Source organism: Astyanax mexicanus, chromosome 4 (assembly GCF_023375975.1).
Source record: "Astyanax mexicanus isolate ESR-SI-001 chromosome 4, AstMex3_surface, whole genome shotgun sequence".
Classification (NCBI taxonomy): Eukaryota; Metazoa; Chordata; class Actinopteri; order Characiformes; family Acestrorhamphidae; genus Astyanax; species Astyanax mexicanus.
In genome coordinates this window covers 46,342,734-46,357,767 of record NC_064411.1, presented here as the reverse complement: position 1 = coordinate 46,357,767, position 15,034 = coordinate 46,342,734, and the positions used below count along the sequence as shown (strand labels likewise).

The 15,034-nt window shown below is 38.0% G+C and overlaps 2 protein-coding genes across 3 annotated transcripts in view; one reads left to right on the top strand and one right to left on the bottom strand.

Moving 5' to 3' along the window:
* Positions 1–9,270, bottom strand: part of sirt6 (sirtuin 6) — a 44,347-nt gene extending 35,077 nt beyond the window's left edge. The window contains exons 1-2 of the mRNA XM_022678958.2: positions 9,074–9,270; positions 7,331–7,458 (exon numbers count right to left, since the gene is read on the bottom strand). Of these exons, the coding sequence (XP_022534679.2) occupies positions 7,331–7,458; positions 9,074–9,139 (194 nt within the window). The 5' untranslated portion in view covers positions 9,140–9,270. The remainder of the gene's footprint in view (positions 1–7,330; positions 7,459–9,073) is intronic.
* Positions 9,271–10,276: 1,006 nt separating this feature from the next.
* zgc:165603 (uncharacterized protein LOC571425 homolog) overlaps positions 10,277–15,034 on the top strand; it is a 234,374-nt gene continuing 229,616 nt past the window's right edge. Inside the window, exon 1 of one of the 2 annotated variants that reach the window (XM_022678960.2) lies at positions 10,277–11,069. In XM_022678960.2, coding sequence (XP_022534681.2) covers positions 10,610–11,069 — 460 coding nt within the window. In that variant the 5' untranslated portion in view covers positions 10,277–10,609. The remainder of the gene's footprint in view (positions 11,070–15,034) is intronic. The other variant, XM_022678961.2, reaches the window with a different exon arrangement.

Below are 15,034 nucleotides of genomic sequence, written 5' to 3'. Positions count from 1 at the left end.
TGTGACTAGAGCAGTAATGTAGAGGTGAAAACATGACTAGAGAAGCACTGCTAAGGTAAATGTACGACAAAAACTGTGCAGCTCAGGTAAATGTACAACACAAATTTAACTGCTGAAGTAAAAGTATAACCAGAGAAGCACTGCTGAGGTAAATGTACGGCAATGTGCTGTTTTCAGTGAAGCATTATCTAGTGGCATGCATGCAGGTCAGTAACTGCATCATGGTACAGCAGCTGTGTGTGTGTCATTTGGTAATATTGATTCAGTGTGTAAGTGCCAGTATTGGCACTGATACTGATACAGTGTCTACAGCTGGAGGAGAGCGAACAAGCTCATGGGGGGCAGGATAGAAAGAATAATAGAAGATATTGACCTTCTAATAGGAGCAGTAATTCCAACCTAAAAAAACACTTGTCTTCTTGACATACTGCTTAAAATTCCTGCTACTCTGACTGAAACTGCTTTGCCATGTTGTTGCTCTGTTCCCTCATAGTAACATGCTGTATTGTGACATGTATCTGGCTGGCAGTACAAGCTTACCCTGGAACAGTCTATATTTAGGCTGAGGGAAACTGTGTGTGTGTGTGTGTGATGTCTAAGATTGCTCTTCTTCCGTTCTGTCTGGGTGTATTTGCGTGAATTTGTGTGTGTGTGTGTGTGTGTGTGGCTTTTCCAGATCTTCAGAGATATATATGTGTATTTGGAATAACTGTGTATATTTGTGTGTGTGTTTATGTATACACACCTGTCAGAAGAGCACCCTGCCTGCCTGCTCCGCTCCTTCACACAAGAATGCCTCTATTTGACAGTTGTTGCTCCTATGAAACATTAATGGGAGGAACACTGGAGGCAAAACGAGCAGCTTCTCTCCACATCACTCAGTCTAATGACTCACACCCTTCTGTCACCAAGCCGGCTGTACACAATCGCTGTGAAGGTTGTAAGAAGGCCAAGTTCACCCCTATGACAGAGGAGGCCGACCTAGAGTGGATCATTTTCTTTCTGAGGCTTTGATGGGGAACCATGTGGTGCACACTAACTGGCTGACAGGAAAATTCCACTATGGCGTGGAAAATTGGAGGTGGCAGGGCATTAGGTAGTTTCCCTGTATTAAACTGACATCTATGTCATATCTATTCAGGGTTTCCCAAGAAAACACTGCCTGAAGCATCACACCCCACAGCCTCCACCAGCTTCTCCTCTTCTGCTTCACACAGCGCATCCTGGTGTATCAACACTTACCCGGGTAAATGGTGCACATGTACCCAGTCATTCATGTGATGTCAAAGAACACAGGACTAATGGGATCATCAGATGACCTTCCACTGCTCCAAGGTTCAGTTCTGATGCTTGCACTCATGGCTTTTGTAGGCGTTTGTAGACGTAGACAATAGATGCACAATACCAACACAATACCAACTCTCCTCTCTCTGTCACTCTCTCTCTGTTTCTCTCTCTCTCTCTGTTTCTCTCTCTCTCTGTTTCTCTCTCTCTCTGTTTCTCTCTCTCTCTCCGTTTCTTTCTCTCTCTCTCTCTGTTTCTCTCCGTTTCTCTCTCTCTCCGTTTCTCTCTCTCTCCGTTTCTCTCTCTCTCCGTTTCTCTCTCTCTCTCCGTTTCTCTCTCTCTCTCCGTTTCTCTCTCTCTCCGTTTCTCTCTCTCTCCGTTTCTCTCTCTCGCTCTCTCTCCGTTTCTCTCGCTCTCTCTCCGTTTCTCTCGCGGTCTCTCTCTCGGTTTCTCTCTCGGTTTCTCTCGCTCTCTCTCGGTTTCTCTCACAGTTTCTCTCGCTCTCTCGTCCTCTCTCTCTCGGTCTCTCGTCTCTCGGTCTCTATCTCTATCTCTCTCTCTAGGTTTCTCTCTCTCTCGGTTTCTCTCTCTCCTGGTTTCTCTCTCTCTCGGTTTCTCTCTCTCTCGGTTTCTCTCTCTCTCTCGGTTTCTCTCTCTCTCGGTTTCTCTCTCTAAGGATACAAAAGACCAAATTAATCCGTTACTTTTCCTGCTGCTTTCACTTTTGTCCAACTATCACATCCATAAAGAGTTTTCTACCTTCTACATCTTCACAATGTTAAAACATTGGGTCTTTTTCATCTTTATATCATTCACTGCAACTGACATATTTTGATATATTTAAACAAGAAAGAATACATTTTAAATTAAGATATTCATTGAAAAACTATGTCAAGCAAAGCATAAAATGTTGTTTGGCCTCTATAATTTTTGTGATTAAAAGAACATGGATGGGATCCTGGAACTGCTGCATAAAAACAGATTTAAGGTATACAAACAAAAATGTGGCAACAAAAAAAAAACTAATATCTGAATGAGGGGAAAAGGGAATATGCATTAAAATAAAATAAAAAAAATCAGTTAATAAAATAAAATAAAACAGATTCTATTCTATTTTGTTATTTAGTTTGTATGTTGATTATTAGTCTATGTGGCCAAGTCAAACCAATTTGACAGTAAAGCTGAATTTACCACATTGTTGTACAATGCTTGAAACTAGCATAATGGTGATTTATGATTCTGTGTCAAACAAATTCTGAACCAATCGGCTATGCATCTGCATCGACTGACAGCCCAAACATGCAATCAACAATTTATCAAATCTGATTTGATCTGGTTTTATCCATATTCAGCACTGCATGAGCTTATAAGACCCTGGAGTTCCTCATTTAACCATAAAGAGTAAAGGCTACTAACTGGATCCACCTTTTGGGAGTACATCACACAGTACAGTGAGTAAGGTATATATAGCCTAAGAAACAATGAAACAAACATTACAGAAGCCCTGCACAATGATGCATTATCAGAATAAAAGTAAAAAAGTAAAAGTGAATGTGGCATCCATCCCTGTCATTGATCGGTATTGGTGATCAGTATTAGCCCCAAAAACACACAGCAATCAACCCCGAACAGTTACTTTTGCTAACATGGTGAAGTGCCCGATGGAATAAGGTTTATAATGCAGTTTAAATTAAGAAACATATGTACAATCTTAACCAATGCACATTCTCTTACAATCAGAAAAATATCAACTACTAAAATTAGCACTGTTATGTAATGATTACTGTGAGAGCTTCAGAACTTTTAGAACTGCAGCTGTTAAATATTAGTGGATAAAATGTTAATTGTTAAAAGCCAAGTAATAGCCCATAAGCGAGAAGCGCTGAAAGGTCATTAGTATATAAATGGTAAGTGTGTGAGCCACTGTCAGGGTTTAATTAGTAGAATAAAAAAAAAAGAATAATAATAGCTAAGTGTTTCCTGTGTGTGCTGCTGCATAAGGAGGTCAGAATGTTACAGGTTAAGTGTGTAATGACGTACAGCAGCAGTAAAGTACCTGAAGACCTGGACTCTGAATCACAAGCATGCATTAACTGCACAGAGTGTGACACAAAATCTAAACACCACGACTAAAACTCTACTGTGCCTACAAAACATGCACTCAGATCAGCCCAGGGGTCACTGTGAAGATCAACAACAACCCGCCTCAGAGCTGAAGCGAGCACTGTGAGCAGGTTTAGTGCTCTTAGTTACCAGTTCTGAGATTAAAGTAATGATTTTGTATATTAAATCATTCATATACAGCTCATTAGATCTTCACAATTCTATTCACCTGAAATGTCTAGTGTAAGTTAGATGCATCTAGGAATAACCTGCGTTTTTACTAGGGGTGTCACAATTTCGATATTTCATCGCAATCGATCAAAATTATGTCATGGTCTCGAGCCTCAAAGTCAAAAAGAGGATCGACGCACGCTACGCAAATGGAGCAGTATGCTACGCCAATGGCGCAGCACGCTGTGGCCGCATTGTGACTGCTCAAAGAGCAGCCCTTTCTCCAATGAATGTGCACATTCTCATCTTCTTAAAGGAAAACTATATAAAAAATATATAAAAATAACAGTTGTTTTGTCTATCCTCAAATATGTTAATAGTTTTGGTACCTTAAGGAGCATCTTTCTCTCAGACAAAGTTAATAATATATCTTTGTTAAATAAAAAAAGCATGTCATTCTTAAGTCTTATTTTTCATGTTTAACTGTTATAGTAGGATAGAGTTCAGTTTGTTAAAGCTCTAATTGTTCTTTTATTTTGTACATGACTGTTCCTGTATTTTTTTTATTATTTATTTTATGTTGCACGTTGCTGTTTTAATAATGCACACTGCTGCTACAAAAAAAGCCACTAGATGGCATTACATATATATCTTAATTAAATTATAAAAATTTGACCATTAGTGCCTAATGTGGTGTACGACAGATCACTTGTATCACTTTGCATCACTTATATTAAGCCCACCTTTTGAAATAAGCCTCTCTGCTGTAAAAAAAAGAAAAAGAAAAAAGAAAATCGAGAACCGAATCGAATCGTGACCCTAAAATCGGAAATAAAATCGAATCGATCAAAACGAACTCTAGAGCGGTTCATTTGTGCTGAGAGTGTGATTCAGTCTTGATCTGACCCAGCTATCAAATATAGTCCTTTTATTTGAGCTAAACTGTTGATAAGGCGCCGTTTAATCTGATTAAACGGCGATAAGCCAGATAATGCTTATTAACACAGCTATGACCAAACGCTGTCTCTGCTGCTCCATGCTGTTTACACATGAATCCTGTGCTGCATCTACTACTCGCAGCTGCACGACTCGTTTACTACATGTACATCTGCGCTGCATGTCCTATTGAAAAAACTGTGTTTAAAAGCGCATCGTTTTAGCGTTCTATATTAAAGCAAATTTAACTCTACAAATACATGCGCAGGAACACAAACTTTTCACTATATTTACTTTCTTGCACACACTTGTAATTATGATGCACCTATTTTAAACACTATTTAATGTGCGAGATTGTAGGTTGGGACATGTATTGTAATAGGTACATTAGAGAAATTGGTTCAAACCTTATATTTACTCGAAAATGTGCCATTTTTCACAGGAAAACTGTTTTTTTTTTTCAAAACTTCTGAAATAAACACACCAATCAATGAATGGAAAAATGTTTAGCCAACAGAGACTTAACATAAATGTCTTTTCACAGACAACATCCAGACACATTTTTGAAGCATTAGGGTATAAGGATAAAGAACTACCACTACAAATCAATAGCATCAAACTGGTTTATAGTAGCTGAACAAAACAAAACATCACAAACAAATCTCACGACATTAAATGTATCCTAACAGTTTAAACCTCCACATTTATTTTTGTCGTTTTATTAAGTCTGGAACCCTGTGAACAATCTGCAATTAAATGCTACAACTCATAATAAAACAAATGTTTCTTCTCCCTTTTTACTGCAACACAAACAGCCATTGGGTCTTTAGCTTTTATAATAATTGTTAGTTTGTAGTTCTCCTACAAACTAATTCCTCAATACATGGATATAAAAATATTCAGTGTCACCAGTGTTAAGTGTTCAAGAGTTCAAACTAAACAGGTTAAAATGTACACCATTTGTTTCTGTACCTTTATTTAAGCAGCCTTATGGTTTATTTATATTGTCGTGTAGTCCCGTGGCAATAAATTCAGATAAGATTTCTGGGTTATGGACAGCATGTTCCAATGGTGCCAAAACAAAGCTCTCCATCCCCATCTAGTGAAAGCTCTCTGTATGTGCAGCAGCACATCCTCTACAGAAGGCAGTGCTTGTTTTCAGAGCACCTGCTGAAACCAGTTTTAAAGCAAAATAACAAAACTGTGGATCAACTGGGAATAAATTAGGAGCTAATTGACCCACTTCTTGAAAAATGTCACCAATTTCACCAGACTTATTCCATCCTCTGCAGTTATTGCTCAAAACTCTTGTTACGCTCCAGACCAGGCAGTTGCATCACTGTTTCAGAATTGAAATTGAGGCTATATTGTATAAAAACTGAATAAAAGATTTCACCTCAAACACTGAAAGGGTAACATGAATCAATCTGTCCATGCCAATCATGACAACAGACTTCAAATACTCAATAGTGAAAAAACAAAAAGCTCTTTGTCTACCCACAACTGTGTTCTTAATGAGATATGTTGGCATGCCGAAGAAAAGACAGGTAGATATTGATTAGAAACACCATTGTTTTTTGTTTTGTTTTTTAATTGAAATGCATTAGCCAAAAAAATCAATAAATAAAACTGCAAGTGTGAAATAAATAAACTGATCAGGTATTACTATTTTTGTATTTACAAAAATATTCATGCCCCTTAAACATTTTCACATTTTTCCACCTTACAACCGCAAACATTAAGAGATGGACCACAACACAAAGCAGGACATTGGCGGGGCCATTCTAACACATGAATATTTGTATTTAAATCATCCCAGTGTAGCTATGGTTGTATGTTAAGGGTCATTGTCTTGTCTAAAGGTGAATCTCCTTCCCGGTCTCAAGTCTTTTGCAGCCTCCAACAGGTTTTCTCACCGGATTGCCCTGTACTTAACTCCATTCATCTTCCCATTAACTCTGACCAGCTTCCCTGTCACTGCTGAAGAAAAGTATCCCCACAGAATGAAGCTGTTATTTTTTTCTCCATACACAGTAGGGGTGGGCAATATTATATTGTATACAATATATCGTGACACAGAAATATCATGATATTAAAAATCCATATCATGATAATAGGGCTGTTCTGTCTTAAAAGTAGTCTATTATTTACTGTGAAGCTTTAGGTGTATTTATTGTATAATTGTTTTAGTTTGCAGTTTATATGCATGCACTAAATATTCTGCAATATTTTTTGCTGCATTATATTATTTTATGCTATATTATATATTTTGCCACATTATGATTATACTGTTATACTATTATACTATATTCCTGAAATGAATGAATTATTTATGTTTTCCTATATCGCCAAGTATATCGTTATCGCAAAAATACCCTGATATATCGTGATATTATTTTAGAGCCATATCGCCAACCCCTAATACACAGCACATTGCATTTAGACCATGTCAAATTTCTTTTTGATTAAAATTTCGAAAACCATGCATCATTTTCGTTTCACTGCTTTGTGTAGGTCTATCACTTAAAATCTCACTATAATATAGTTCATGGTTTTAAGGTGACAAAAGGTAAAAATGTTCAAGGGGTATGAATACTTTAGCAAACCACTACTGCCTGGAGGTGTATTGAGTATTTTTTTTTAAATGTCAAAATATCAAAAATAACATCCTGTACTGTAAAAACATATTTAAACTGGACCCTATATTGGGAACCTTTATTTACCAAAGGATAACATACTAACAAAAAAATCAAAGCAGCAAGTTACGTTCTTTGAAACTTTCTAACTTCTGATCTAACTGCATGTGGAGGAAAAGGAGTGTGAATCTGACTGTTACCTGAAATCAGGAATCCCTGCAGAAGTGCTGATTCCTGCTCCGGAGTGCACCACCATGTACTGAGAATCTCTGATCAGCTGCGCCAACGTCTCCACTTTAGCTTTCAAATCCTCTGCGCTATCAAACTCCTGCAAAAGAGAGAAAGTATTTAAATGTGGCCGATCATCAGGAGATACTGTGGCTCTATGACGTACTGCTTATTTCTGCATTTGGTCTTTTCTATTAGCAAATGAACAATCTGCTCAATGGTGTTTTCAACTGTAAAAAAAAAATATCACTGGCCAACTGCATATCTAATTACAAAGAAAGCGTAGTTAATTATGTTAACTGTATTTGTGGAATACAAACAATTTCTATTCTTCACAGTATGGATTCATAGAAAGAGCCAGAATGTCAACTCTGTTTAAGTTTTATTTATTCAGGATTTTTTTTTTATACAATTGCCAAATCTAAATATTTAACGTTACCTGGATATTACAGATATTATTTTATCCAAGTGTTTACAGCTGTGAACACTTCTGAAACACTTCTTCAGCTTTAAATCCCACAAACTAATTTACATTTTAGCTAAAGGACCAAAACACAGTCCGACTGTCTTAACAGTAAAAGTAAGCTGATGCCATTAAGGAAATGTTTGTCTTTCTGGATATATATCTGGCTATGTTTGGATGGTCCTGAACAAATACCTTGTCTTCAGGGAATATCACTTGTTGCACAAAGCTCTGCATGTATTCATCTACTACTGTATTAATATTTGATAATTAAAAAAAGGGAAAACAGTTTTTATTATTACATTTATATATATAAAAAAATTGATGTCCTAAAGTACAGCAGGAAGTGTCAAACATAAACATTAGCGTAAAACTGGAAATAAAAGCATTCGAAAATACGACTGACTGCAGAACAGCCTGACCACAGGATAACTTCACCATGGCACACCTACACTCTGGAAATAAGGTGAGGTGAACAAACACACATTCACACACTGTTCTATAATAAAAAGTAATTCTCAGGATGTTTAGCATATGTCACTCAGAAACTTCATGATTTAAAATAAAGGATAAAGCGCTGTAATTAGTATATTTTACATACACATATGTTAAAGGGTCTGTGACACACAACTACACCACCATGGGCTCTTTTGGGTTCAGTATAGCTGCCATATTTTATTAGAACTACCTTTTGGCAACTAACGTTACCGGCAAATGAACAGAGACTCTTATTATGGTCGGGTTTTCTGTTATATGGGCTCTTTAAATGCAAAATACATTAACTTATCTTGTTTTATACAGACTGCTTAACAAGCAGGGTATGCTTATGCCAAGCTTACATGCTGTAACGTTAGTGTTTTCTACTAAACCTTCTTGCTAACTTGTTAGCTAACCTAGCTTAGCTTACTAGCATCAACGAATGCAGCTCTTAGTTTAACGTCAACTATCTCAGGTAAAGCTACCTGACTTTATTTAACGTTAGTCACTAGTTAGCTATGTAGGCTAAGCTAGCCTTCATTTAAAAACAAAGCTTTACTGTAGCTAGTAACGTTACATAAAAAACAGTAATAAACATAATAATTATTTAGTAAATGTCATTTTTCAACGAAGTGTCTGACAAGAACCTTCACACACCGGTACAACAAAGCTTAGCTAAACTAGCTAACCAAGGTAGGCTAGTTAGCTTAGCTAAGCAGTAAACAGTGCAGCAGCAGCAGCGGCGGCGGCTTTAGCTACCGTTAGCGTTATTTACCTCAGGCAGCCCGCAGATTCCTTTATCCGCATACGGAGATAACCCCGCGGCGTAGTTAACAGACATGCTGAGCGCTGAGACTGCTGGCCTGCTTAAAAAGCGGGTGAATCGCAGAAAAATCGCCCTTAGATTTAAAATCCCGCGGACTTTTCTCTGCAGCCGGACTCTATTGGGCTCCAGTCGTGCTGTTTCTCCACACTACGTCATACAAAACATGTGCACTACTGTGCAGTTCGTGTGAAACAACGTCACACGTGCGGAACACCGACTCCATACAACAAAAAGATAGATAGATAGATAGATAGATAGATAGATAGATAGATAGATAGATAGATAGATAGATAGATAGATAGATAGATAGATAGATAGTAGGGGTGGGCGATATGGCTCTAAAATAATATCACGATATTTCAGGGTATAGTAATATCATATTCATATAGTATAAGAGTATAACAGTGTAATCATAATGTGGCAAAAAAATAATATAGCATAAAATAATATAATGCAGCAAATAATATTGCAGAATATTTAGTGCATGTAAGTAAAAGAAACACATTTTAAGATTATTCATAACATTTATTAATGTTTCTCTGTGTTAATTAATTACTGTGATGAGAGCATTATTTGTATCTTTTGGGAAACTAAAGCATTCTAAGGAATGTACTTACATTAAATAGAATATGTCATAAAAAGGCTTAGAATAGTTAACAATCAAAAAAATACTACATTTCTTAAAAAAACAGTTCTGAGGAAAGTTTTGTGCGTATTGTTTATTTTTTATATACATATTTGTTTATGTTTATGTACAATTTAGTGCACAACAAATACAACAATCCCACAGTGTATTTATTTACCTTTGTTTGAAAAACACAGAAACTTGACTAAATTCATTTAATTATGATGTGTGGTCCTATTTGTAATTTTTTATTGCTAATTTACTGAAGTTTTACAATTTCCAGTATAATGAATTATAACGCAAAGTAGTGAAAGTGGTTTTTATATTGGAGCATATGACTTAGCATTAATCTACGGTTTTTGGGGTGTGTGTGAGCGCGCGAGCACGCGTTGACCTGCAGGGGGCGCGAGAGCTCTATACTTGAGCATCTTTATTTTTTTCTGGTATCTCTTTTATCTCATGTACTACAAACCCAATACACACACACACACACACACACTACTCCTCTCTCCTCCATCAGGTACGGGCCATGCGCGTGACATGTGTCTAGAACAGAAAGTGAGCCCCCACGTTCTGTTATTTATTTAAGTATTTATTTATTTATTTATTTTTATTCCAGCTGTGCTCTTTCTTTTTTGCTTTTCTTCCCCTTGCCTTGCGCGCGCGCACGCGCTCGTTTGCGCCTGCGTATTATACGTGTATGTGTATGTGTGCGTGCGCGCGAGGGTGCCCGCCCGGGTGTGTGTGTGCGCGTGTGCATGAGTGTGTGCGTGTAAGCGCACGCGCGCGCGCCTGCGTGTGTATGTTGTTATTATTATCATCCCGCCTGCCTGCTCCTCACCGCGCCGCTCGCGCTCAGAATGGCCAGATTCACCCAGACTGAAGCGAGAAGGCAGCATCAGCATCAGCAGCAGCTTCAGCATCATCAGCATCAGCAGCTTCAGCACCACCACCTCCACCACCATCAGCATCAGCCTCCTCCACCCCACCACCACCACCAGCCCCAAATCCAGCCCCAGCCTACCCACGCCAGCGCGCTCCTCAGCGGACCGGGGGCAGCACCGAGCCAGCCGCCAGCGCTCGTCCTCGCGCAGCAGCCCCAGTACGCGCAGATCACGTTCGCCAAACCCATGAGCGGCTCCGAGGCCGTGTCCATACACGCGGACGGCGGCACCATGAAAGACCAGGACGCCATAAAGCTCTTCATAGGACAAATCCCGCGCAACCTCGAGGAGAAGGACCTCAAGCCCCTGTTTGAGCAGTTTGGCAAAATCCACGAGCTCACCGTGCTGAAGGACCGCTACACCGGCATGCACAAAGGTAAATGATAAGGATGCTTATAGGGGGTGTGGTGGTGGTTTTTTATCTGTGTATTTTGTGTGAATCTTTGTTTTTTTCTAAATGTTTTTTAAGTGATTTGAGAAATTTGCAATCATTATACCAAATGCACAAGGCTCGTGCGTAAACGATTAGCCAAACGGACTGTTGCTCCGTCCCTCTCTCTCTCATTCTCTCTTTTGATCTTTGTTGATCCCTAAATTTCTCCTCGCTCGTGCACGCTTACACACTTACACACCGATCCACACTTATACAGTAATGAATACATATTACTGTAGGAATGTTACGAAATGAAATCATTTATGTCATTTTATGTCATTAACCTATTAGCCATGATTAGACACGAAAACAGACACTTGATCAGGTACATGTCTTTTTCCTTTTTTTTTAATAAATTCACTTTTACAGCTTTTATACAGTCATTGTGTTTCTATTGTTGTTTTACATTTTTATTTTCTTATTTCTTTTGTGGCCAAAAATCTTTTAATCACAAAAGTTTACCATTACTCTTCAATTTCTTTTTTGTTTTTTATTAATATGCAAAAAATAGTGATGCTTTAAAACAAAATAAAACATGGCTGAAATTGACTAGTTTATCAAATATCAAATACTGAACATGTTTTTTTTTACAGGTTTTGATTCATTTTTGCACAAAATAAATAGCATAAATGTGCAGTTACAAAACTACAATTAAAAAAAGAAAAAAACTTTTACATTTTTTGTCATCATTAACACACAAACAGAGCACAACATGACTTATTTATTTTATATTTAATATTTATATTCCCGATTTGATCATGTCACGATTGTGTTTTTTTTTTTTGCCATTTTTGACCAAATAAATATTCGATGCACTGTCGATCAAAAGACAATTCATATTAAGAATCCATTTTTTTGTTCTTTGTTTGTGTTTGTTACGTTTGTTTTTAAAGCAGGCAGAGAGTCACGAGTCACGATCTGTAACTAACACACTGACTGATAGTGGTGGCTGCGCTCGTGCACGCTCGCGGTCACTCCCACTCCTCACGCACATTTTGCACGGTGTGCGTTCGCGTGTGGGAGCGCGCGTGTGCGTTTGTGCGCGCGCGCGCGCGCGCTCGCTCGCTCGCTCGCTCGCGGAAGTAGGGCAGCCCCGCGCGCACATAATGCATATGATTTAGGAGCCCCCCTCCACCCTCCACACATCACCCTCCCTCCCAAACCCCCCAACCCCCCAGTCTTCTTCATATTTCTATATAGGATGGAGGACTGTTGCATCGAGCGTGCGTGCGCGCGCGCGTGCATGGGCATGGGCGCTCATGCATTTTTGCTGTGTTCTTCTTTTTTTAAGAAATAGCGAATAAACGATGTTCAATTCGAGCATTTTTGTAGGTTTTTGTTTTATATTCTGACATAAAAACATATTTTTCAAGCATAATTTTTATTTTAAATATTTTTGGTCTGTAGTAACAAAAAAACGAGGGTGTATCAGCATGACGCTGTTATTTGAGATGTGTCTCTGTGTGTGTCTATGTGTGTGTGTGTACAAGAATGACACAGGATTATGAAATGAACAATACATCAGTCCATACAGCACTTGTAACCTGTTGTATTTATTTGTCTTGTATTTTGCTTTTTATACTCAGCACAGAAGTAGCAATGAGCTCTATCTATATGGAGGAAACACATCCATTCCATTACATGCTCTGAAGGCACATGCTTGTTACATAATCACTCATTTTAAAGGAGTACTCCAGTGTTTTCCAGCCTAAACTCTGTCTGCAGCATCTGTAACATACAGTCAGCTATGGACACCAATTGCAACATGTTTCCTCTGCGTCATGGCAGAAATATTATATATACACAAAGAAATGCACATAAAAACCATCAAAACTGATATTTATCAGTGGAAAGCTCTGTTAATGACACCCCAACGTATATTTTTCCAAATGTGCTGAGAAATGCTAGAACATCCATGATATCCTCAGAATAGGTACTGTATATTTTGTATGAAACCAACAACAAGATTGATTATGATACAAGATACATATCAGGGCTGATATTAGGGCTGCAAAATGCTGGTAAATATTGACCTGCTATATTTAAACAATAGTACAGGAGAGGGAGTACTATATTGTGTAATATTGGCCACAGGCCAAGTGCCGTAGGTCAGAACAGCAGTGCCAATATTACACGTTATAGCACGAACCTCGAGTGTATTATTGCAATTATACTACAGTTCCATTATCGCTGTTTATTAAAAGATTTTCAGTTAAAGGGGAAGAGAAAATATGATCTGCTTGTTTATAAACACTACACGAGTTAAAATAGTTCCATTGCTGCTCTGCTTGTAGCTGCGCTGTTTGGCTTGTAAGCGCTGCATCGTTGCTAGGTTACCTGTATGTGGCGGAGTAATACATGGAGAGCTTTGGTTACAGTGCAGTACCGGCTGATAACGGCACTCATAGTACGCCTCTCAGCCAATCACATTGCAGAGTCGAAACCTACTGTGTTATAATTTGTTATATATTACACATATTGCGATATCAATAATGCCCTCTTAATATCAAAGCTTGTATTAAAATAAATGATACTGTCCAGATACAAGCTTTTTTAAGGTAGTAATGGCATTTAACGTGAGCCTAGTGAAATTTTCCTTCTTATCAAACGTCAAAAAAAGCAGGACCTGCTGTATTTGATTTGTTTTCTATTGATTATAGCGTTGTGATGACGTTGCTGAAACAATATATTGCGCATCCCCACTAATGATATGTATACACACACATACACACACACACACACACAATTTTTGTAGTACCTGTAGTAGGATTACATAGGAAGCATGTCTGATTCATTCTCCCTCCCACTCTTGCTCCATACTTCGCTCTCTTTCTCTGTCTTTTTCTCTCTCTGACACACACACACACACACACATACTGTTGCTGCTTCCTGTTGTGTCAGTGTTTAATTGTTACACTATTGCTGCGTTAGTGTTGGAATCATATTGATTTGCAATTTCTCTACAGCATGTTACAGTAGATTAAAGAATACGAAATCAATGCAGTAATAGTGTATATGTGTGTATGTGTGTGTGTGTGTGTGTGTGCTGAGGGATAACAGTAGGCCACATACTAAAAAAGAAGGCATGCCCAATTCAGCTGTAGTAAACTGGATCAGCAAATGTGTGCCTTAATTGTTGGATGCATAGTAATAGTAAGGGACGATCCCAATATGATCCAGTGACCCGGCATGAGGACCAATCCAGTTTTTAATCCAGTATCTAATCTTTGTTTTAAACCATAGTGTTCAGAGCTTCTGGTGTCCTCAACATGTCATTAACGAACATTATTATTATTGTCCAGCTGGCAACAGTGAGGAGAGTTCTCAGAAGGTAAATGAAAGAGTGTAGTTAGAGTCTGCAGTGGAAAGATATTTTACATAATAATAATAATCTGAAACTATATAAGCTTTTCACAGAAACGCTCTATTTTACTGGAGGCAGAACTACACATCTCTTTTTGTATTAAACCAGCAATGAACAAATGCAAATGCAAATGCAATCAAGTGGAGGCTAATATCAATGCTAATGCTACACATGCTGTATGCTCATTTCACATTCACACAACAAATGAGACAATGAACAAACATGTCTTTTGATATCAGTTTATATATATATATATCACCTTGCTCTTTTTTTTCGTGTGTATCTCACTCTCACTCCGTCTTTCTCACCCTGTATCTCACTCCCAGTCAGAATATATGTATATAAGGCGCACTGTTCTTTCTCTTCTCACTTATTCTTTTTCGTTCCTTCTCAATTTTTTTTTATCTCATTGCCTTTTTCTTATTTCTTTGCCCATAATATTATTCTCTCTTTATTGTTTTTTTCTCTTTGTCTCTCTTTGTCTTATTCTTTATTCCCTACACTCTCTTACTTGTTCTTACTCCCTTTTTTCTCTCTTTTTATT